The sequence below is a fragment of the Mesocricetus auratus genome, unplaced genomic scaffold (assembly GCF_017639785.1).
Source record: "Mesocricetus auratus isolate SY011 unplaced genomic scaffold, BCM_Maur_2.0 Super-Scaffold_100040, whole genome shotgun sequence".
NCBI classification, from domain to species: domain Eukaryota; kingdom Metazoa; phylum Chordata; class Mammalia; order Rodentia; family Cricetidae; genus Mesocricetus; species Mesocricetus auratus.
Genome location: NW_024429217.1, coordinates 824,114 through 850,507, shown reverse-complemented (window position 1 = coordinate 850,507; position 26,394 = coordinate 824,114). Strand labels below are relative to the sequence as shown.

General features: G+C 34.8%; 1 protein-coding gene across 1 annotated transcript; it reads right to left on the bottom strand.

The window, feature by feature from the left end:
• Positions 1–14,883: 14,883 nt before the first annotated feature.
• LOC101843881 (olfactory receptor 7G2-like) lies at positions 14,884–15,825 on the bottom strand. Its single transcript, XM_005077308.3, has one exon. The coding sequence runs from the start codon at positions 15,820–15,822 to the stop codon at positions 14,884–14,886; it is 939 nt and encodes a 312-aa protein (XP_005077365.1). The 5' UTR covers positions 15,823–15,825.
• Between the last annotated feature and the right edge of the window lie 10,569 nt (positions 15,826–26,394).

Here is a 26,394-nt window from a genome sequence, read left to right as displayed (position 1 = left end):
CTTAAGTATAATCAGTCATAGAAGACAAATCAGTAGGGAAATAAATACAAACTATTCCATTTCAAGAAAGTAAGCATATGTAATGTTTCTTATAGGTATGTGCTTTCAGGGCAGATTTATAAACAACAGGCATGCTCTTCCCCATCCAAGGCTATTTCTACTGCTCACAGAAATCTTTATTTGCCCAGAGTTCTTTGTGTGGACATGAAGCTTCACGATGTTTCCTGAGTCTACTTTAGAATGGCTTCATGATTTTAAAACTCATATGTAGGTTGCTGAAATTTCATGGATGTAGCCTCTAATACTCCTAAGAAACAACATAACATGATACCTTCCCTGTTTTGCTTGTTCTTACAATCTTTGTGTCCCTTTGTCTTCAGTGGACCACTTGGACCACTATATGAGCATTTGTAGGGAGAAAAGAAAAGGAGAAATTATGTAATGATGTTATAATTTCAAAAATTGATTTAAAAATTAATCAAAGGCCATTAAGTGAATTTTCTAAAATCTATGCAAAATAAAGTATTATCATGAAATCACAAAAATTAGCGATCTGAAAGTGAGTGTAGCAAGAGATAGAATAAGGTAATACTTATTGTACAATATACATTGCTTCATAATATTATTTCTATATACTCAATCACTATAATTAAAGTACAGTATATAAAGTATGTTTTTGCTTATATTATCCTATGTTTTCTACATCACCCTTCGCTTGATAATGGCCATTATCTTTTTTTTTGAGACAGATTTCTCTGTGGCTTTGGGGCTATCCTGGAACTAACAATAATGTCCATTATGTTTCATGTTTTGTAGTTATTCACATCCTACACTGAAGGGTTTAAACTTTTCCACATTTACAACTAAATTCAGGATTCAGTCTATGACAGGGACAAAGAGTGTCTTCTCCTACAAAGGGCCATTTATCTACAAATTACATCCAGGGACAAGGGAGAGAGCAAGAACAAGGCCGAAGTCAGCCCCACAATCTCTCAAGGAGAGTTCCTAAAAGCCCCTTGAAACTTTCCCAAAAATGTCCAAAGATAAACCACAGTTAGTTGAATTGTACTAATATAACTAATTCCTGTTTAACCAATTATATTTTAGATGATGTAAGTTAAGTGTTCCTGCATTTCCCCTACCTATGCTAAGAGGATGCCTACACACTCCTCTCAGGCTTCTCACCATTTTGTACAAGTGAACAACCACACATATGCTGGTAAATAAACACTCTTTGTTCTTGTATACTATTTGACTCTGGGGTCTTCTTTTATGATTTTCTAGACTCTAGAACATATGAAAGAAAATGTGATATTAATCTTAATCGAATGAACTTATTTTAATTTACTTACCATAGTATTGTATAATCACCTTCAAAACTCTAATATTTTAAGCTATTGATAGGAAATTTAATAATCATGTCTTATTTTTTAAAATCTACTTTTTGCTATTGTCAATTAAGCCCTATAACTACTATCTTCAATACATTCCTAGGGAAAACATACCTTCTTATTCACTTGAAGTGGAGTGTTTGAGTAAAAGTGTTTAACTTTTCTCTAAAGTGGGAACATAAAATGATTTTCTCAGTAACTGTTTACTTTCCTGTTAGATTTTCTTTTCTTTGTTATTGGTATTATCTTTAGCATGTATAATGTCATTATATTATGATTTTCAAAGTGTGTTTCAGTGGTTATCCTTTTGTCCCATTACATATACACTCCTACTATGTGAGATGTTCCTCAGCCTGTATAGCTTTCATGTGGCTGAAATTCAAAAAGAAAAGTTTTGTGTAGAAGCTGCAATTAGGTAATAAAATACAATAAACATTTAAAAGATGTTATGTGACATTGAAAACTTACCAAATTACTTAAAGAAATCATTACAAAATCATGTAATTGCTTGTTCAACTTTATTTTTTACTCTTATTGCTTCCCACAGAAAATCTCCCATACAAATTGGATTTTATAACATTAAATACATTCTGAATGCCTGAAATTAAGCAGGAGATCACAGAAAACATTTAGATAGAAACTCTGTTTTTAAATTTATGATGTACAGGGGTTTAGTAACTTTAATGTACATATTAAGCAATCTAGATAATCTTAAAAATAAAATGTTAATCTGTTACAAACAACTGCTTATCATCTACCTATCTATGTATATGGTTATGAAGTCATATAAATAGATGATATTTTTTGAAAAACTGTTTAATGTATTTTAAGCTACTTAGTATGGTACTGAAAATATGTGAGGAAAACACAGAAAGAACAAAAATTTCAAATTTTCTTTATAGAGTCAGAGAGTTAAGTCAGATATGCATAGAGAAGATATTATGGTAATAGGAGTGCGTATTAGAGAATAAAAATTTCACTTTGCATGAGACAGGAAATAGAGAGAAAGGTAGGTAAAGGAAACCTGTCATAACATGTACAGGCTTATACCTAATTACATATTTCTCTGTTAAAAACAATTTTGTTACTACTTTAGTAATTATTCTGTTTTATTTTAAATATAATTATTCATACATTAATATGATCATGGTTTCCCCTACACCAATTCCCTCTGGATTATCCCCATCCCTGCCTTCTTACTCTCTCTCTTTTCAGAAAAGCAAATTATAAAGGGATGTTGCATTTTGTAAGACATTTTCAGCATATAAAGAGATGATCATTTGGGCCTTTTCTTTCTACTTGTTTAAATGATTGATTACATGGACAGATTTTGGCAAGGTGAACCACCCTGAATCTCTGGGATGAAGCCTACTTGGTCATGGCAGATGAATTTTTTATGTGTTCCAGGATTCAGTTTGCCGGCATTTTATTAAGTATTTTAACATCAATTAGTTTGTAGTTTTTCTTTGTTAACCATTGTGTGGTTTGAGTTTCAGGATTACTGTAACCTCATAAAAGGAGTTTGGCTATATTCCATCTGTTTCTATTGTGTGGAATAGTTTGGAAAGTATAGGCATTAGCTCTTCTTTCCAGTCCTATAGAATTATGTGAAGAAACATGGACTTGTTTATTTATTTAATTTTTTTGGTTGGAGATGTTTGATGACTGCTTCTATTTTCCTAGGGGTTATAGTTTTATTTAATTTTTATGTAGTCATGATTCAATTTTGATATGTCATACCTATCCAGAAAAATTTTCCATTACTTTTAGATTTTCCAACTTTATGATGATTCTCTGAATTTCTTCAGTGTCTGTTGTTATGTTCCCCTTTTCATTTCTGATTTTGTTATTTTGGTTATTCTCTTGCTGCCTTTTGGTTAGTATTGATAAGGGATAGTCTATCTTGTTGATTTTCTCAAAGAAGCAACTCTTCATTTTACTGATTATTTCATTTGTTCTCTTTGTTTCTACTTTTTTGATTTTAGCTCTCAATTGGATTACTTCATATCCACTATTACTTCTGGGTGAGTTTGCTTCTTCTGTTCTAGTGCTTTCTTGTCTTTTGTTAATTGGCTAGTGTGGGATTTCTCTAACTTCTTTATATAGGCATTTAGTGCTATGAACTTTCCTCTTAGCTGTGCTTTCACCATGTCCCATAGGTTTGGTTATTTTGCACATTCATTTTCAATGAATTAAAAGAAATATTTAATTTATTTATTTCTTCCTTTACCCAAGGGTGATTAAGTTGGGCACTATTCAATTTCCATGAGTTTTTAGACTTTCTAGAATTTGTGTTGTTGTTGAATTCTAACTTTAATCATAGCAATCCGATAAGATACAGGTGGTTATTCCAATTTATCTGTATCTGTTGAGATTTGTTTTGTAACTGAGTATGTGATCAATTTTAGAGAAACTTAAATGGGGTGCTAAGAAGGCATATTTTTTAGTATTTGGTTGGAATGTTCTATCAATGTATGTTAAGCCCAGTTGAGATATACTGTCAATTAGATCTCCCATTTCTGTGTCAATTTTCTGTCTGGAAGACCTGTGCACTGGTGAGAGTAGGGGATTAAAATCACCCACTATTAGTGTATGAAGTTTACAGTACTATTTGAGGTTTAGTACAATCAGTTTAGTGAATGTGGGTCCCTTGTATTTGGGGCATATATATTCAGGATTCAGACTTCTTGTGTGTGATTAATATGAAATGTCCTTCATCATCTCTTTTGATTAATTTTATCTTTAAGTCTATTTTGTTAGATATTAGAAGAGCTATACTGTCTTGTTTCTTAGGTAAATTTGATTGAAAAATATTTTCCATTCATCTACTCTGAGGAAATGTGTGTCTTTGAAGTTGAGGTGGGTTTCTTTTATGCAAAAGAAGGATGAATCTTTTTGTCATATCTATTCTATTAGCCTGTGTCTTTTTATGGGTGAGTTGATTCTATTGACATTAAGGAATATCAATGAGGAGTGGTTGTTAGTTACTATTATTTTTTGAGGGTAGTTTGTGTTTCTGTGTGTGTGTGTGTGTGTGTGTGTGTGTGTGTGTGTGTGTGTATGCATGCATGTGTGTTACTCTTCGTTGGATTTTCTGGTGTGGGATTATTTATTGTCTGTGTTTTCCTAGATATGACTAAACTCCTGGCATTGGTGTTTTCTTCTACTGATTTCTGTATGGGTAGATTTGATGATAGGTATTGCTTAAATCCTGCTTTGTCATGGAATATCTTGTTTTCTCCATCTATGGTAATTGAAAGCTTTGGTGGATATAGTAGTCTGCATTAACATCAATGATTTCTTTGAGTCTGATTAATGTCTGTCTAGAACCTGCTGTCTTGGAGAGCCTCCATTGAGAAGCTGAGTGTTATTCTAATGGGACTGTCTTTATATGTTACTTGAAATTTTCCTTTGAAAGTGTATGGGACACTTTGAAAGCAGTGCTATGGGGGAAGTTCATAGCACTAAGTGCCCTCATGAAGAAACTGGAGAATAGATATACTAGAGAATTAACAGCACAGCTGAAACCTCTAGAACAAAAAGAAGCAAACTCCCCCAGGAGAAGAAGAAGCCAGGAAATAATCAAATTGAGGGTTGAAATCAATAAAGTAGAAACTAGGAAAACAATACAAAGAATCAATGCAATGAAGAGTTGGTTCTTTGAGAAAATCAACAAGATAGTCAAACCTTTGTCCAAACTTACCAAACAGCAGAGAGTGAACATGCAAATTAACAAAATCAGAAATGAAAAGTGGAACATAACAACGGACTCTGAGGAAATACAGAGAATCATCAGGTCAAATTTTGAAAACCTATACTCCACAAAATTCATAAATTTAAAGCAAATGGACGACTTCCTGGATAGTTATCACTTGCCAAAATTAAATCCAGAACAGATAAGCAATTTAAATAGACCTATAAGCCCTATGGAAATAGAAGCAGTCATCAAAAGTCTCCCAACCAAAAAAAGCCGAGGTCCAAATGGCCTCAGTGCAGAATTCTACCAGAAATTCAAAGAACAGCTTATACCAATTCTTCTCAAAGTATTCCATGCAATAGAAGCAGAAGGGTCTTTGCCAAACTCTTTCTATGAGGCTTCAATAACCTTGATCCCCAAGCCATACAAAGACACAACTAAGAAAGAGAACTTCAGACCAATATCCCTCATGAACATTGATGCAAAAATACTCAATAAAATACTGGCAAACCGGATCCAAGAACACATCAAAACAATCATTCACCACTATCAAGTAGGTTTCATCCCAGGGATGCAGGGATGGTTCAACATACGAAAATCCATCAACGTAATCCACCATATAAACAAGCTGAAAAACAAAAATCACATGATCATCTCACTAGATGCTGAAAAAGCCTTTGACAAAATCCAACACCCCTTCATGATAAAGGACTTGGAGAGATCTGGGATAACAGGAACATAGTTAAACATAATAAAAGCTATGTACAGTAAACCAACAGCCAACATCAAACTAAATGGACAGAAACTTAGTGTAATTTCTCTAAAGTCAGGAACAAGACAAGGCTGTCCACTGTCTCCACACCTTTTCAACATTGTACTTGAAGTTCTAGCGATTGCCATAAGACAACAAAAGTGAATACAAATTGGGAAGGAAGAGGTCAAACTTTCACTCTTTGCAGATGATATGATAGTTTACATAAATGACCCAAAGAACTCTACCAGGGAACACTTACAGCTGATTAACACCTTCAGCAAAGTGGCAGGCTAAAAAGGGCCGAGAAAGACATCAGAGAAACACCACCCTTTATAATTGCCACAAACAACATAAAATACCTTGGGGTAATGCTAACCAAACAAGTGAAGAGCTGTATCGCAAGAACTTTGAATCTTTAAAGAAAGAAATTAAAGAAGCCCTCAGAAAATGGAAAAATCTCCCATGCTCTTGGATAGGTAGGATCAATGTAGTAAAAATGGCAATTCTGCCAAAAGCAATGTACAGATTCAATGCAATCCCCATTAAAAATCCCAGCACAATTCTTCACAGACCTTGAAAGAACAATAATCAATTTTGTATGGAAAAACAAAAGACCCAGGATAGCCAAAACAACCTTAATCAACAAGCCACCATCCAGAGGCATCACCATCCCTGACTTCAAGCTCTATTATAAAGATCAGAGATTACAGTAACATACATAAACATAATAAAGACGATCTACAGCAAAGCAACAGTCAACATCAAACTAAATTGAGAGAAATTCAATGTGATTCCTCTAAACTCAGGAACAAGACAAGGTTGTTCATGCTCTCCATATCTCTTTTTTATTGCACTTGAAGTTCATGCTAGAGCAATAAGAAAACAAAAGGAAATCAAGGGGATACAAATTGGAAAGGAAGAATTAAAATTTACACTATTTTAATTTAGATAAGAAACGAGGTTGCTTCACTAGTCAGTTCCAGGTCCCTCTCCCATTCCTTCCCCTCCTCCCGTGCCCTCCCCCCAACCCCCCCCGTTATCCCCTCATTCGCCCAGGGAGGGTGAGGCCCTCCATGGGGGTGTCCATAGTCTGTCATTTCATATAGGGCAGGGCCTAGACCCTTCCCCAAGAGTTCAGGGTGAGAGTGCACCTCACATTGTTCTATGGGAGTCCAAAGTCCGTGTCTATACTTGGGATGGGTACTGATCTGCTGCCCAAGGCTCAATAGATTCCCTAGGCCTCCTCACTGACACCCAGATTCAGGCGGTCTTGATCAGTCCCATGCTGGATTCCCAGGCTGATGCTGGTCAGCTGTTTCTGGGGGTTAAACCAGCCCAGTCTTAATCCCTTTGATCATTAGTCCTTCCTCTCTGTTACTGGCTTTCTTGAGTTCAGCTCAGTACTTAACCAAGGGAGTCTGCCTCTTCTTCGATGAGCCACTAAATGAAGTTTCTGTTTCCCACACTCTCTGGCCATAGGATTGTAGGCTGGCACTCCCCAGATCTATGTCTAAAATCCATATATGAGAGAGTACATGCCAAGTTTCTCTTTTTGTGACTGGGTTACCTCACTCAGGATCCACTTGCCTGTGAATCTCATGATTCCATTATTTTTTTCTGCTGAATAGTACTCCATTGTGTAGATGTACCACATTTTCTCTATCCACTCTTCGGGTGAGGGACATCTAGATTGCTTCCAAGTTCTGGCTATTACAAATAAAGCTGCTGTGAACATAGTGGAACAGACATCTTTGTTGTATGAATGGGCATCTTTTGGATATATGCCTAGGAGTGGAGTTGCTGGGTCTTGTGGTAGGTTTATTCCCATTTTTCTGAGGAATCTCCATACTGATTTCCAAAGTGGCTGAACCAGTTGGCACTCCCACCAGCAATGGAGGAGTGTCCCCCTTTCACCACATCCTCTCTAGCATAAATTGTCATTGGTGTTTTTGATTTTAGCCATTCTGACAGGAGTGAGATGGTATCTCAGAGTTGTTTTGATTTGCATTTCCCGGATGGCTAAGGATGTTGAGCACTTTCTCAAGTGCCTCTCAGCCATTTTAGACTCCTCTGTTGAAAACTCTCTATTTAGTTCTGCAGCCCACTTTTTAATAGTGTCCTTTGGTGTTTTGGAGACTTGCTTCTTGAGTTCTTTGTAAATTTTGGAGATCAACCCTCTGTCAGATGTGGGATTAGTGAATATTTTTCACATTCTGTAGCTGCCTTTTTGTCTTGCTGACTGTGTACTTTGCCTTACAGAAGCTTCTCAGTTTCAGGAGGTCCCATTTATTAATTGTTGATCTTACTGCCTGTGCTACTGGTGTTATTTCAGGAAACTGTCTCCTATACAAATTTGTTCAATGGTACCACCCACTTTCTCTTCTAAGAGGTTCAGTGTGGGTGGATTTAAGTTGAGGTCTTTGATCCATTTGGACTTAAGTTTTGTGCATTGCGATAAACATGGATCGATCCGCATTCTTCTACATGCCAGTCTCCAATTATGCCAGCACCATTTGTTGAAGATGCTTTCTTTATTCCATTGTATATTTTTAGCTTCTTTGTCAAAGATCAGATGTTCATACGTGTGTGGGTTAATACCCGGGTTTTCAATTTGATTCCATTGGTCTACCTGTCTATTTTTGTGCCAGTACCAAGCTGTTTTCAGGACTATAGATCTATAATCTTAAACTAGAAAATAAAATATAAAAAAATAAAAAAATCATTTCCCCTCCAACATCTTCTATACTCCTCCTCTCAAATTCATGGCTTTTAATTATTAATATTATAAATATTAAATTAATAATATTAAATATATATTAATATATATATTTATATGAATAAATATATAAATTCAATCTCCTGTGTCCATTTAATGTGAGCCACCTAGTATGGGCTTAGGGATTCAAACTCTGGTTTTTAGGAGAGCAATAATTGCCTGTAGTTGCTGAGTCATGACAGAGACATTTTAATGGCCTTGTTATATTTACAGTTGAGCTGGGCTGTCATGTTTGTGAGGCATACATATACACCTGGCATTAAGTATAATTTGGGTCACTTTCAAAAACTGTGTATAAGTTCTTTCAATCTATAAATTAGTCTAAAGGATTTTAAAATAAAATTTTATTAAGTATTTAATATATGCAAGGATTCTCCTTTATACACTATCACATCTGGATTATCAACAGATAAAATAAAATTTTTCCTTGAAAATTATATGATTTTTAAAGGGTACCTTTCAGATGAATAACTTTGCCATTCGGGTAATCCTAATAATTAAGATGTGCTGTACATTTATTTTATAAGTCTATAATCATATATACTAGATGTACTTACATGGTAGGAAAAGAGTGTATTTGTAGCTACTACAATGTCCCAAACTTATAATATGTGCAAAATTTCCTCTTTTTTGTCAATATTTTGATTTTGCTTCAGAAGTAGATTAATATATAAAGGACTTTTGTGTACTTGTTATCCTAATTGTAGCAAGCTTCTTTGTATGCTGAATGTATTTATATACCACAAATATACAGTCTTTTGGAATGGCTTCTCTTTGTGACACAGGCCACACATTTAACAAGAAAGACATTGACTATATCTCTAACAGGAATACCACTATTGCACAAGTAGTCATACTGTCCTAGCAGATAGGTCTTGTACTTAGTTAATAGAGGTCACAAGAAGGTGTGGCCATTGGTCCACAACAGCCTACATGGCAGCTTCCAGGTCCGTTTATAAACATTTTCTTATGGTAAATATAATTCCACATGAATATTTTCCTATATGATTTATTAATGGCGACTAGCCTGACAGTATATGGTGGTGAACCACAAAAGTTCTTGTCTCAAGCTACATGTAAAAACAAGGACTAAGCACACCTGGGGTTGTCCCCTGATGTGAAATTTGCTGGTAAATAGTGCACCTAGAAAATATTATATTGAGTGAGGTAGCCCATACCCAGAAATAAAAATGCTGCATGCTCTCATTCATGTCGATTCCTAGACCCAAATCCTGAAATGTGAATATACAACGTGGAGTTAGTGCAGAACCCAGGAGAGTAAAGAGAACAATGGAGAGGGAAGTGTTAGAGTGGATTACCAGCATTAAGTGATATGAAGGCAGACACTAGTGTGACGAAAATGGCGAAGGGTCTTTTACTGAAGAAGGAGGAGTTGCATCAATAAAAAAGAGAGAGGGAAAGTAACAAAAAGGATATTTGAAAAAGACGTACAGAATCTAGTATTTTTATTTGCCTAAAATTACATATAGTACATGTAAGTGTGTGTGCAAATGAAAAATACAGTGAATTATAATAAATAGGTTTTAAATTTTCTATGAATTACACATTTAATTTTGACAGGCTGATAATTTTTAAAACTGAGGAATAAAAATCTTGAGTGTTAATATGCACTAGTAATACAGCTAACATCCCCGAATTTTGTCTATTGCTTCCCTTGAAATTACTATAAAGCCCTGTAATTAAAAAGAATAGCAACCAACACATATCTTTGTATACCAAAATCATAATTGGTTCAGTAAAGACTATGCAGTGTGATTCAAAAGCTGGATCTAAATGTCATCTTTCTTTATATTCAAAATGTGATGATGATAGCTAATCCTTTTTGTTCATTAAAATCAAGTTTTACCTTGAAAAAAATTTACACTATTTGCAGAAGATACGATTGTCTATATAGTGACCTGAAGAATTTTGCCAGGGAAATCCTCTAGCTAAAAAAAAACCTTCAGCAAAGTGGCAGGATATAAGATTAATTCAAAAATATCACTAGCCCTTCTATACAGAGACAAAGAAATACGAGAAATGTCATCCTTAACAATAGCCAAAAACAACATAAAAATCATGTGTTAACTCTAGCCAAACTGGTGAAAGATGTGAATGGCAAGAATTTTCAGTCATTAAAAAGAGAAATTAAAGATGACAGAAAATGGAAAGATTTCCCATGCTCTTGGATAGGTAGGATCATCATAGTAAAAATGGAAGTCTTACCAAAAGCAATCTACAGAATCAATACAATCCCTATCTAACTCCCAGCACAATTTGTCCCAGTCCTTGAAAGGACAATTTTCAACTTTATATGGAAAAACAAAAGACTCAGGATAGCCAAAAGTACCCTGAACAATAAAAGAACTTCAGAAGGCATCACCATCTCTGACTTCAAGCTCTACTATAAGAGTATCATAATGAAATCAGCTTAGTATGAACACAAAAATAGACATGTAGACCAATGGAATCAAATTGAAGGCCCTGATAATAACCCACACACCTATGAATATCTGATTTTTGACAAATAATCTAACACTATATAATGAAAAAAGAAAGCATCTTCAACAAATGGTGTTGGTGTAACTGGATGCTGGCAGGTAGAAGACTGCAAATATATCCATATCTATCACCATGCACAAGATAAGTCCAAAAGTATCAAAGACTTCAACATAAATCCAGCCACACTGAACCTCTCAGAAGAGACAGTGGTAAGTACCCTTGAACAAATTGGTATAGGAGACAACTTCCTTAACATAATACCTGCAGCACAGACACTGAGCTAGACAATTAGTAAATGGAACCTCGTGAAACTGAGAAGCTTCTGTAAGCCAAAGGGCATAGTCAATAAGACAAAATGGCAGCCAATAGAATGGGCAAAGGTATTCACCAACCCCACATCTGACAGAGGACTGATCTCCGAAATTTGCAAAAAACTAAAAAAGCTTGTCTCCAAAACACCAATTATAAAATGGGGCACAGAACTAAATAGATAATTCTCAATAGAAGAGTCTAAGTTGGCTTATAGACACTTAAGAAAATACTCAACATCGTTAGCCTTTAGGGAAATGCAAATCAAAACAACACTAAGATACCATCTTACTCCTATCACTGTGGCTAAAATCAAAAACACCTATGAAAGTTTATGCTGGAGAGGATGTGAAGAGAGGGGACCATTCCTCGACTGCTGTTGTTGGGGAGCTAAGTCCTGCCCAAATGATGTGACAGACTTTGATGATTCCCTATGTGTGGACTTATCCTCTCAGAGAAATGGATTGGGGCGTGATGGTTATTTGGTGTGGAACATGAGATGATGTGAGGGAGAGGGTGTTGGGATTGATATGCTAAATAATATTTATTTATAATTTCAATAAAATTAACTGAAAAATAAAAATATAAAATACAATATATAATATCTAGTTAAAATCAATTTTCCCAACTGTTAACATATTATTACCGGTAACATTTTTATTTTTATCATGTTATCCCAGGTATTATCCATGTAACATATTTATTATGTTATATAAATGATAAACATGTACAGAAATAGAGTAGCTTCCTGATACTTTATTCAGGTGCCCTTTGAACATATATTATTAAATGAAGAGATAAAATAAGAAGACAACAAACCTAAGTGCTCATGTTACTCAAAATGGATATGAGCCAGTAGTAAAGGTTTTCAATGTTCTGAATTATTCACTGAATAATTCAAGTAAAAGTTCTTCATTCAAGAATACTACTTCTCATGTATTTCATCTTCTCCACACTCCCAGAGGAATTACAAAGATTGAAACATGCAGAGCTGTGGATATAAAGTCCCAGTGGTCCCAGGGACTGCATATAATCTGTAATCATATGATGTTCTTATCTAAGCTGTTAGGCTACATAAACTATTCTGGTCTCAGGTATCTGGATTTACTGCCAGTTTTTGTTTCTTACTCATGTAGCTTCTATGGGTTTCAGGCACTTTCCCAGGAATGACTGAGGAATGTTTCTTTGTGTTCATGCTGAGTATATCCAAACTCTCCTAGATTTTGCTTGACTCCCTAGAAAGATCTATACACCTTAGTTTTCTTTATATTGTGGTATGATGAATATATAGAATGGTGACCATCGCTGGTCCATTAAGAAACATCTGTTTTACTGCCTCATTTTTCATTAGCTTTCTTCTAATTTGTATCACTATATGAGACAAATTCAATTGGTTGGAATCTCATAGAGTCTATCTATACCTTCCAAACTTCATATCAATTTATATATAATTGGCAAATGTGAAAAGTTTTGTTGTTATCAATCATGTAATTAACTTAGAATAGAAAATATGTGAGTGTATGTCACCAGGTCATTCTTGGTTTTCACTTCTTGACTCTTATTCTCCATTGCTTAGTGGGTCTTTATCAGAAACTACTTTCTATTTATTAATATTCAACGAGATCACAGGAAGAGACTAGGGGAAAAACAACATGATGTTGATGTTTATATGTTACAGTGCTTTAATTATGAATTTTAAATGAAATCAAAACAAAATAATACCAAAAGTAATAAGAACACATCTATGCTTTCTGAATTCATAGACAATGATATTTTAACTTCGAAATTCTTAAATGTATTAAAAACTTAAATCAATACAATATAACTCTGAGTTTTCTGTATACTATCTTTCTACTTTCAAAAAGAAGAAAATATTTTACTTTAATTTCCATAAAGATGCAATTATGAACTAATGAACAAATTACTTGAATATACTTTTGTATTATATATGTATATATTTAGATTTATTATCAGATGTATACATATTCTTCTTATTGCCTATCATCACTTATCTATCATCTCCAGGATAACAGGCAACTCATATTTACTTTGTTATCTTGCAGCATATCCTTTTGAAATATATATAGTAACCCTAATAAAAAGATAAGCCTCTCAATCTCTGACATTCCACAAGTTAACAGATTAATTGAAATTCTGCCCAAATTTTCCCAAATATTGGGAATAGAACCATGACAATGTGCCACCTGATTTTCAGTGCATAAACAGAGTTTTCCATAATTTATATTGTGGATGTTGACAGCATGGGAGACATTTGAGAGTCCATCTCCAGTATTTGCAGAAAATTGTTCCAGCACATATATATGGATGCTTCCTATCAAAAGATTAGTTTCTGAACACTGAAAAGCAGCACATATATGGAGATCAAATGAGTCCTAAACAACTAAGCAAACTTTTATCATTTGCACATTAATAAGAAAGTATAACATAATCTGACATTCATGCAAGTACAAAACCTATGGAAAGTAAACTTATTTGTAGCAACATCTAGAAAGCATGGAAGTATATCAATAAAATAATTAAAGTAATCATCACAGCTACAATGATGCCTCCCTGGTAAAACTGCTTATACTGCTTTCAAGGGGCATAATTTCGAATCACAATGTCAGTGTCAAGCCTCTTACAACAGACTATACCCAGTACCAAGAAAGCACAAGACCTCTGGTTTGTCCAGGCACATACACTCATGTGCACAGATATATTTACATACACATGCACATACATAAACACATATACATGATAATTGTGAGAAAATAAATGTGTAGCATATACAGAAAAGTAAAGCATATAAAGTGTTCCAAGTACTACATAAATGTTTACAAGACAAATACCCTTAAGTGTTAAAAAATCAGAGTTTTTAGGACAAAATACATGGGTGAACTACAAAAGGGTAAATGAGATTTAAATTTCTAGTTCATGGTAGGATAATGATATTTGAAATCTATGCATTTTATAAAACATGTGGCTTTTTAAGTTCCAAACAACAATAAAGTGCATATTTGCAAATGCTAAAAGGTCAATTCATTTGTCTCACTAAAATTTCTTATATTATTTCCTTTAAATATAACTACATCATTTACACCTTCATTTTTCTACTGCCAATCCCACAAATGCATACCCTCTTCCCTCTCAAATTCATTGACTCTTTTTCATTTGCTATTACATATTTAATATACATGTTATCTTATCTATATCTATATGTTAAATTATGATAATGAAAAGTTGTTTACCTGAGAAAACATACCCCATGTATATTGAGAATAACACTTGTCAAAACTGTACCAAGATCAAAAACTAGAAAACAAACCAAAGAGAATATATGGACTTCTTTTGTCACTGTGGCATATAGATCAGAGTAACACTCAGATGTTACGACTCACTAAAATTTTTTCTTGGTGAAATCCATGAATGACTCAAGACAAAATCAACTAATATATCACCGAAAGCATGATACCTTTGTAATAAGTTTCCCTAAGGCTTTCTTCATATCCCTATTCCTTAGGCTATAGATAAAGGGATTCAACATTTGAGGGAGAACTGTGTACATCATATATGACACTGTAGTTATCTGAGGTGAAACAGTAATTGCAGAGCTGATGTAAACTCCCACTGCTGCACCATAGAATAAAGACACAACTACAAAATGAGAAACACAAGTGGAAAATGCTTTATACCTTCCTCTCAGTGAGGATATTCTCAAAATAGAAGAAACAATTCGAGTATAAGAGAAAATGATTCCAGAGATTGGAATGCCACCAAATATAAATGTTGCAAGATATATCAGAATGTAGTTTATGAGAGCATCAGAACAGGCAAGCTTGATGACCTGAGCAAGTTCACAGAAGAAGAGAGGAAGTTGAAAATTTGTGCAAAATGAGAGCCTCTGTACCATCAGACATTGTAATAAACTGTTCACAATGCTAATAATCAGGGACAGTAGAATTAGCAGACCACAGAAGTTGGGATTCATAATTACTGTATAGTTCAGGGGGTGGCAAATAGCTGCATAGCGGTCATAAGCCATTGCAGCAAGGACACAGCTTTCTAATACAGCAAAATTCAAAACAAAGCAGGCCTGAGTGAGGCAGCCTGTGTAACTGATGCTCTGGTCATGTGTGTGGATATTCTTCAGCATATTAAGAACTGTGGCTGAACTTAGGCAGATGTCAGTAAATGAAAGTTTGGAGAGAAACAGGTACATGGGTGTTTGTAGATGGGTGTCAGAACTGACAGTAACAATGATGAGCAAATTTCCCAGAATTGTGACCACATATGTGAACAGGAAGAGGCCAAAGATGAGGGGCTCCATTGTAGCATCATGAGTTAGTTCCAATAGAAAAAAGTAGAAGACGCCAGTCTGATTTCCAGATTCCATGTTGCTAATAACCCTAACAGAAACAGAGTGAATTGAAATATTTGAACGCCATTCTTCAGCATCACTTGGCGACAAGTTAGACATAAAAGTTTTACTCTAAAACCAGAAATACACTTCAATTTCATTTAAGACATATCCCAGAAGATAATACTTAAATTTTTATGTAGTTGATTTTGATGAATGCTCATTTTTCACTTATTTCTATTTTTATATTTGGACATGGAAGTTCTCACACATTGCCACACATGTAGAGGAATCTACAGGAGTCAATTCTCTCTCTTTGTCCCATGTGCCTTGGACTAGGAGTCAGGTTGTCAACCTTGGTCACAAGAGACTTTACTCTGTAAGTCATCTTGCAGGCTCAATATATGATGACTTTTGAGGAAATGCATAATTAATGAAGATCTTATCATTTACATTGAGAACAGAAAGGCACAAGAGTTTCCTCTGAACAAAACTTCTTTCCATCATCTTCTCATTCTTCTTTAGTGACTTTTTGCTTTAATACAATTTAATCTCTACACATACTGTCACAAAGAAGAGGATTTTTTGAAATAGAGTGTTGATATTCTTTTAAAGTGCAAATTACGTTCATTGCCATATCACTATTATGAAATTCTTTCTTTATTATAATGAAAAAATTGAATTATGGCATTTTTAATCCCTAAGAATCTTCAAAACATAACCTAGAGTTAAACACATTGTGAGAACACTTGAATAATATATAAAAAACAGGTCCCATTGGCTTTTTTATTTGTCATTTGAGGGTGACTTTTTAATAATATTTTTTCACTTACAAAACAATTTTCAAAAAAGAACAAAACACTATCATGATTTTGAAAACACATATTCAACATAGCATTTTCATTGATTCTCTCTAATTTCACATCATACACCCTAATCACACTTACTTGCCATTCCTTCCATGACTTCCTTTCCACCATTATGATCCTAAAAATAAAAATTCTGTACACACTCTCAAGCATGGTCAAAATCTCAATGACTTTCACCTTAAATAGAACAAATGCCTGCCCTTCCAACAACCCTGGCAGACAGATATAAGTTGCCCATACTATCCACCTGAGGCAATGTTGATGCTCAAAATCTGGGTGCTTCTAAAGGACTTGTCTGGGTTTGTGGTCCTAATGCAGTAATGGACCATGTTTGTGATTTGTGCTGTAGCCAGAAACCATGGGGAGGTCCATGATCCACAATGTGACTGTCAAGAGCAAGGAGGCCACTTTGTCTGTGATGTGGTTGACTACAGATGTATAGTTGAAAGGGAGTGACATGGGAGACTTCTGTGACAACACCTCCTGCACCCAAAATGTAAGAGGTTAGACAGGAAGTCATTGAAGAGATTTTTGTTTTGTTTTGTTTTTTTGAGAGATGGTTTCTCTGTAACTTGGAGCTTGTCCTGACCAAGCTGACCTCAAACTCACAAAGATCCACTTGCCTCTGGAGTGCTGAGATTAAAGGCGTGTGCCACCACTGCCCAGCTGAAGAGATGTGATGGGGATGGTCAAGTATAGCTCTCTACAATTGAAACCTATTTATATCTTTAAATTACCTTTCAGAGTTATAGATTCCAACACCACATTTTCATAAATAATTCTGTGCCATCATCAGCCCTGTTCTATTATCCTTCTCACTTGCTCATAACCTTTTTATTCTCGTGTCTTGTTTCAGCATTTGTGGCATGTCTCCATAGTAAACCTGCACACACACACACACACACACACACACACACACACACACACACACGAGAGGGAGAGAGAGAGACAGAAAGACAGAGACAGATGAAGAGAGAGATAGAAGCAGAGAGACATAGACAGAAAGAGGAGAGAGGAAAAATGAGAAATTAGACCAAGTACCAGCACACTAGACAGAATATATCATATGTATTTTTTAGTATGTGTTTTCTCACTTCATACAATCTATGTATTTATTCATAATTATAATTTCCATGAATAAACTTCATTGTGTATAATCACCATATTTTCATTGTCCAATTATGTATTCCTATCTACTGAGAATACATCAGCAATTAACATGAATACAAAATATTCTCTGGATAGGATATAGAGGCCCTTTACTATGTGTTCTGGGCTGTGTAACTAGGTTGCTTTTATGCAACAGTTCTATTTTCAGTTTTTGTGAAAAACCTGCAGAAATGATTTTTCATAGTTGATTTTTTATTTTTAAATTTTAATTGGAAACAGGGTTGTTTCACATGTCAATCCCAGCTCCCTCTTCCTCTCCTTCCCATCCTCCAATGTCCTCCTACCAACTCCATATACCCCTCCCTTAATCCTCACTCATTTCCCCAGGGAGGGTGAGGCTATTTGAGTGTCCTGGCTTAACTTTACATCAGCAAGAATAAAGTCTCTTCTTTCACTTTTATCTTGCCAAAATTCTTGACAGTGGAACATGGTATTTAACATAAACTCATATACGTGTTTCTAAGTGCTAAAATGAATGAAATAAAAATCTAGCTTTTCAGGAAAAAGAATTACATAGAGAGTACAAAGAGACAATTTGAGAGCAAAATTGTATAATTAAGAAACAGTCACCAAATATTGGAATTACATTTAGATGTGGAAATACTGTATCTAATACTTCTCATTTTTCACTACCATCCTGTTTATACAAGAGAACACTTAGGCATGTATAAATGTAAATACAATATACTGGTGCTCAGGATATAAATCTCCAGGAGAAAAATTGCCTATGTGACATATTTAAGATACTTGTGTCATCCTTATGTCATTGCAGACCTACTGTGAGATATACATGTGGCTAGGCTATTATTTATTCATTAGTGTAATATGAGTCTCAGAAACCCAGTATGATACAAATTAAAACACATGATTTTTCAGGCAGTAAGGATTGAGTCTTGTGTTTGCGCTCTAGAAAATAGATGATTGTATGTGTTTATATAACTTGTTCATAGAAATCATTCTACCAGTCATTTCTATCACACCATTTCACACTGGATATAACCGAATATTCAATAATATTTCAATGTATCTTGATGAACACGAAGAGACTGTTTTGTCACTAGAATTAAACAGAAGAAAACATTCATCACAGAAATCAATACATAGAAATATTTTGCCATTTTCTTCTGGATTGCTAAGCAATGAACCCCTAAAAAGGTTCTAAAATGTCATCAGAATTATATGTAATAGAAGTTGGAAACAGGACAGAGAACACATACAACATCAGCATTATGAAAAATGTAAGAAGTTACATAATGCTAAAATGTCTTATGGAAAGTGCTCAAATAGAAAAATGAGTTTAAAGACATAATACTTTATACAATTTGCAATTATATACATAAAGAAATATATGATAGAAATTTGATCTATGAAATATTCATATGTATATTTATGAATCATACTTCATCAATATATTAATATTACACTTAATGAGATCAGAAGTTGCTATCAAGAACTTACCTTGCTCTGGAAGATAAAAAAACATTCCTGTTAATGAAACACAGATGAATTAAGTAAATATTACATAGTCAAACCATATATTTTGCAGTGGGAGGTATATTTTTTCTTTCTGAAGTAGCCAGATCTATTGAATGAGGTATTCACAGACTGGTTCTTACTTCTTTCTGTCTCTCCAAGGGTTGAATACCAAAGGGTCTCATTAGAGTAGTTATGACAGCATAACTGAAATCCCTGGTGGGCCTGCCATTGAGGTTAGAAAGCATAGATGTGATTTCATCATCATTTATATAATGACTCTTTGTGAGTCATTTTCAACATTCATTTTTTACAGCTTTTTTATTTTTTATAATTATTATTTTTACTATTATTTCATACATTGAGAATATCATATAACATATTACCCCCATGCTTTTTTAATTTATAGACTTGCTTTTCATTCATTGGCATTGCATATATATGTATATAGATAGATAAATAGATAGATAGATAGAGAGAGAGATAAGATAAATAAAATCTTATCAGTCTGTGTAATATGTGTAACTGTATATTTTCAGGATTGGTCATTTACTATTGGATAACCAGTTGGTGTGCTCTTCCTTGGGAAAGAGTATTTCTCCTACTATTAGCATTTCTTAGCTTCCTGTGTTTCTTTGTGCAGTGTTGGAATTTTCTGAGTTTTCCCCTCCCACATTAGCAGATCTATTGTAGTTGACTTTGTTCAGATCATGCTTAGGCAGTCATGCTGGTGAGATTTTATGTCTGTAGCCTCTGTCATTAATAAATCTCTTTGTTTTATAGGCCTTAAATATGCATCATGAACTGTGTGTCTAAAAATCACATTGCCTTTATAATTATGAACAAAGACAAGACTAGTTAATGACAGTATGAAAGTTGATTTTATTTAACTTTGAAATATGTCCTATATATTTATAAATGTTAATGTTAAACAGGTTATAAAATATGTTTAAAAATTCAAACTGTCTCTGAGAAATTATTACTTGATAGTGCTAATTTCACTGCACTTTTATTACAGCATACTACCTTAGTATGTTGTTTTAAAGTGGTGTCCACATATATGTCATACGTGTGAAGATCAGACAAATCCTACAGCTGTCTATACTCCCCTACCACCATGTGTATCCTGAGGTGAAACTGAAGTAGTCAGAATTGGCAGAATGTGTAATTGACTGTTAAGTCAGCTTGATGGTCAATCATACTTCAAAAATGTATTTTCTACTGTAATCCATCTTTTGTAGACTACGTCTAGATGTATAAAACTCATTTGCTGTTGCCCCACATTTTTACTGTTTGAGAATGTTACACATACATATAATGTGTTTTGATAAAATTGTGTTTGCCAAATTCCTCCTCTAATTTCCACTATGACTTTTCATTCCCAAATACATATGCTGCCATTTATGAAGAAAATTCAAAGGAATCTACTTAATGGTTCCTGTATGTAAAGCTACATAAGACCATCTAATTGAATACAGATAATTCTAAGGGACCACATCCCTAAAGAAAATTAATCTCTCCCCCCACAGGCATCATTTGCTAATAGTTTCTCATCTATGGATAAGACTAAATGAACCTCTTCTCAGGAGTGATCATCCAAGTAAACAAACACTTCTTTTGAAACAGTTTTTGAATATTGAAAACCAAGTTTTTTTATTTTTTCATAGGTTTGTGGTACTCTGGCAGCCAAGACGGTTGTGTTTACATTCTGTCCAGCTACACTAGAATGAATGGAAACTGAGCCATGTGTCTGGGCCTTCCTACAACTATAGACTGATCCCTGTGAGCAATTACAATGTTCACTGACAAAGTGTTCAACCAACTCACACCAAAGGCTGGGCAATTCAACTCCCAAAGCTAACAGTCAGTTTCCTTGGAGAAGAGAACACCAAACTCTGATTCTTGTGCATTGAAGCCTAATTAAAGGTTTTATAACATGCATTCCAAAGGGAAGGTAGAAAGCATAGATGAGGTTTGATTTCCCATGTCTACCTGCAACTTGAATAGATTAATGGGGACACAGAAACACAAACAGAATACAGAAACAATGAAAATGATGCCAGCACACAGAGGAAACAGACCCATGTCCACCAAGATAAATTCAATTCTAAGGGTGGGTGGTATCTTCTGGGCCAAAACACACACTTGGGAATTTTTTTATGCTCTATCCACCTTTTCCCATGAATCTACCTCTTGGTACCCCACACCAATAAGAACAAGAAACCTATGTTTATCTTACTACCAGATGTCCCAAATAAAGTTATGCAGGTGGAGTCTTTAAAAAATTTAGGGAGCATAATTCAGGAGTAATCAATACAGGAGCTGTTTTATTCCTAAGACTGACAGCTCTTACTTTTGCTTAAGAGAAGCCCCACTCAGGGTTCTAAGTCTCATCAGGTGCCTGGTGGAACATTCAGTGTTATGGGATAACATGAAGGGAAAAACACCTGAGAGACCTGAATAATTTAAATTACATGAAGTCTTTATTAAACCCCTAGACAAAGCAGCCTGTAGCTGCAATAATATCCAATTTGTTCAAGTGTTAATGGCAAAACTGATACTTGGGACTATAGAAAAGGCATATAGTGTAGTTTATAAAAGTGGGGTTGGAACAGTTAAGTGGTCAGACATTTCTTACAACCTTGAGGTCAGGGACATACTATATACAAATTTATAGATAGTCTACATGAAAAGAGACCCGTTTACACAGCACAGTTTTAGCATTTAAATTATGCTTCAGAATGCTTTCTGGAGATAGCATACTTATAGTTCAGTAACCCACTATGGTTTGTAAGTCTGTCTTTCCCTGCAGGAGATCTAATAGTTCTCCTGGGTTTTTTTAAAATATGGAATAGACTGATCAGACAAGTGCAACACTGGCAGGAAGATCTGTCTAGAGTTTGCTTGCTGTTCCAAAACTGATAAAGTTACAGATACTACCAATACCATCAGATACACATGAAAAGGATAAATTTGACCAGGAAGTATAATCTAAATGGTTGTATAAATTAAAATGACAGAGGCTTATTTGGCATTTTTGGACAGCTACCGTGGAATCCTTCATGGTGATTTTGATGGCATGGTTAGTACAGACTTTGTCATTCTTCAGCTGTCATACAGGAAACCACTAGACCTTGGGTACCACAGACTTCCACTGTCATATCCAGAAGGTCTGAGAGATTTTTCTTTGAAACATGAACTAGAGAAAATCGTCAATGCCCCAGTGTAGAAAGTTTGGGTAGGGCCCTGGAGTTGAGCAAAGTATGAGGCAGCTCTTTGCCCCATGATAAATGTTACCAAAAATAAAGTAAGCTTCATGTGAAGTCCATTGTTGGCCATCTTTAGAGATATCCTCAGCTGCTGCTACCAGAAGCTATTACAGTTTTCTACCTGGGAAGGAAGCATTTTATATTTAACACCTTAAGTGTCATGTTCACCAAATCTCTCTGAGGAATTTGAGTGTCATCATCTAATCTGGTAAGTATACCTGATTCTTAAATAACTTTACTTATTTTTTACTAATTGCTACATGCTTAACCTTGACAACTTATGTGGAAGGTTAAATTTGTCTCAGTAAATGGATTACATTTATTCTTGAGCACATTAAATAATTAGATCATTTGCAAGTGACTAACTATGAAATTGCACATCTTTTTCTTTTTTTGACTTCAGACATCTCCCCACCTCTGCATCCAGAGTGCTAGCTTAAAGGCATGTGCCATGACCATCGTGGTTAATATGAATGCCTTAATTATTTCTAACAGATTACAAATTAGTAGGTTTTAATGAGATTGGCATTTTACTCTTTTATTCCTGTTTAGTTTAATCCTTAAAATTTTGAATTAAATATTTTAAATTTTAAATATAGTTGCATGGAGACTAGAAACCTTACGTTCCTGATCTTTTCATAGCTTGTCATTAAAATAATATCACAGTCTTAGATATGACACAGTTTTTCCAAATAACTAAAGCTTAAAGATGACAGCAAAGATGAAGAGGTTAGATGTACATCTCTGGGTCAGTTTCTACTAGCCTGAATAAACCTTAGGAATTTGCAAACAATATTTATCTACTATGTCTCATTCATCAAGTGTATGTTGTCCATTGCCTAAAAATTTTTGGAAGCCTGGAGTTGAACACAATTAACAAACATGGAAGTGGTAGTCAGTGTTTGTTAACCTGAGAATACATTTATAAACTTAAGAACTGTGAAACCTTGATCAAATGCACCTTATTCATCAAACATAAGTTGTTTTTTGAGAACTATTTTTCATAAACTATTCTAATAGCTTTGTCTTCAACTGTTAGTTTTACTCTCAGAAAAAAAACATTACACCAAATTTCAGTCTAATCCTTTAGACTGATACAAAGACAAGCAGAAGACTCATGAACTTTTCAAAGGTTTATGGGTAATGTGTTAATTCAGATATACCACCTTAATCAAAATGGCACTGAAGTCACATTGTATGTTAAATTTTTTTCTTTTTGGTTTTGGAGACAGAGTTTCTCTGTATTGTTTTGGAGGCTATACTGGAACTCACTCTGTAGACTAGGCTGGCCTTGAACTAACAGAAATCTGCCTGCCTCTGCCTAACAAGTGCTGGGATTAAAGGTGTTTGCCACCAACACCCGGCTGTATGTTTACTTTTTATTATTCACTTTTATTTTGCGTGCATTGGTGTTTCACCTGTGTAAAAAGTTGTATCAGATATCTGAAACCAGAGGTACAGATAGCTGTGTGCTGCTATGTAGGTACTCATAATTGAAACTGATAAGTGTGACTGATAGTCATGAGGTAAGAGATATGACTTCTTTTGTCAGATGGTACCAAGTTTCACAAGTTCCTGAGGAATATTAGATTTTATCTAAGGACTGGAAATACCCCAATAGCCAGATTAAGTTCATTTCTAGAAGCTCTGAGTGTCTTTTGAAGTTGGGAAACTGGAATTTACTTTTGAACAAACATTGATACAGAGTATGAACTGGTCATCTCTTGTCACCAAATGAAGCTTGCAGTCCAGGATTAAGTCACATCCAATTGCATGTTGGCTAAGGGAGTCCCTGAGAATACTGAATCAATCCAGGTTCTTGATCTCCAAAAAAATTGTGGCAAAGCTCCATTGCTGGTGACAAGACATACACAACTCACTGAACATGAGTTAGTCAAATTATTGCCTAAAGTAGAGCCATCACAGCTAAGTTCTAGTGTCTTTGGTACTAGAAAATAATCTGCATGTTATCAAAGAGAAAAAGTGAACAGCCACCTGGTCACAAACACTCGAATCTGCAATGGTGGTCTGTCTACAAGATATGCTAGTGCAATCAATGTTCTAGAAAACTTGTTGGAGCAACCAATAAATATTTGAGTTTATTTTAGGCTCACTCCTCAAGATGAAACTCATACCTAACCCTGCTTAGGTGCCACAGAACCTGTGGGTAGATAGTCCACAGACCTAGAGTAAAGCCAAGTAATACAGATCTTTAAAGATGTAGCAATAAAATGTCTATTAATGATATTATGTTATACCCATAGATCAGCACCCTTCTCAGCCATTATCACAGAATATTTATGATTCAGCAGAAAATAACCAATACAGATGCCCACTGTCAGACATTATACACAGAGAACACGAAAAAGTTATCCCTAAACAGTGTCTCAATCAAACCCCTCCACTAAGGCTCTGAAATCCCTCCAAAAAAGGAGATGAAAAATTGTAAGAGTCATTGGGGATAGAGGGCACTGAGAAAACAAAAAAACTCACAGAAAACATAATCAAAGCACATGTGAACAAACAACATGCATGCACAGAGCCTCCATGGTTCCTCTATATGCTTATTGTGGCTTCCAGTTTTCAAGACAAGCAACAAGTGGAAGGCACAAAACATACTAAACTTCTGGCCAAAAGAATGGAGTGAAAAAAAACAATATCATACTGCCAAGTAATGTAGACTTTCCTTGCTGACAGCTTCTCTTCTTAGTCATGTAATGGACATTTACTCATGTGAAGCTTAGCAAATTTTGAGAATATGTTGGTTTTTTTGTGTTGAAGTCTCAATTTATTTCGTTTTTTACAAAAATCCAACATAAGACCTTTGTGATCATGGTTTGAAAAGGGAAATCCAACAATTTATGTTATCAGAGCTGCCCCATGCAGCCCCACCCTCCAGCTCCATGTTGGCTAACAAGGCCACCCCAGATAGGAGCATTGTATGTGGTCTACTGGGCTGAGGCACTCTAGAGGACTGTCACTCTGTGGGTGACACTTGCCCTCAAGATAAAGAGAAACTGAAAATCAAAGCTGTTCTGGCCTTAAGAATAATGTTTATATTATTAGCATACATTCTATTATAAAGTCTAGGACACATGGAAGATATTAACCATTGGACTTTTATGTCATGTCCTAAGAATTTTTGTGATGAGATAAGGTGAAATACTGAAGTTATTAAAGAATTAAGCCAAATAAGAGTAGGAAAAGAATCCAACTACTTCCAAGGAAATGTATGAAAATAAATGCTATATGATTATGTCAAGGAAAAATGAGCCCACTAGAAAAAAATCTGTTATGTGACTCTTATAAGCAGAGCCCTACCATTAGAGCAATGGCATCTTTATTCTGGTAGATAAGTAAGTGGCTAAGGCATTTATTTATATTTGGTATAATAAAGGACTCAAGAGTACCAGTTTGATTCAGACCCAACATGTGGTGTAAGAACCACAGAAAATCGGATACTCTATTTGTACAAGACAAAGGAGGTGATTCACATGTTAAATGGTTTCCTTGGGCTCATCAGTTCACCATGCACATAAAATCTGTAATATATGATATGTAATATATATTAAAGCATCATACCATATCTCATAAACATGAATAAATATATTTGTATATGGTACACATGCTTAATAAGAATAATAAATACATTTTATCAATAAAAATCTATAGAAAAAAGTACCTTCCCTCCTCTACTCCAAGTTCATCTCCCCAAACTCCCCAATACCCATTCACTTCTTCTTTCTGTTCAGAAAAGTGCAGACCTCCAAGTGTATCAGCCAGCCATGGCATATCAAGTTGAATTAAGTGTAGGTACTCCTCTCCAA

Coding starts and splice junctions, on each gene's coding strand:
- LOC101843881 (XM_005077308.3), bottom strand. CDS start 15,822: ATGGAATCTGGAAATCAGACTGGCGTCTTCTACTTTTTTCTATTGGAA.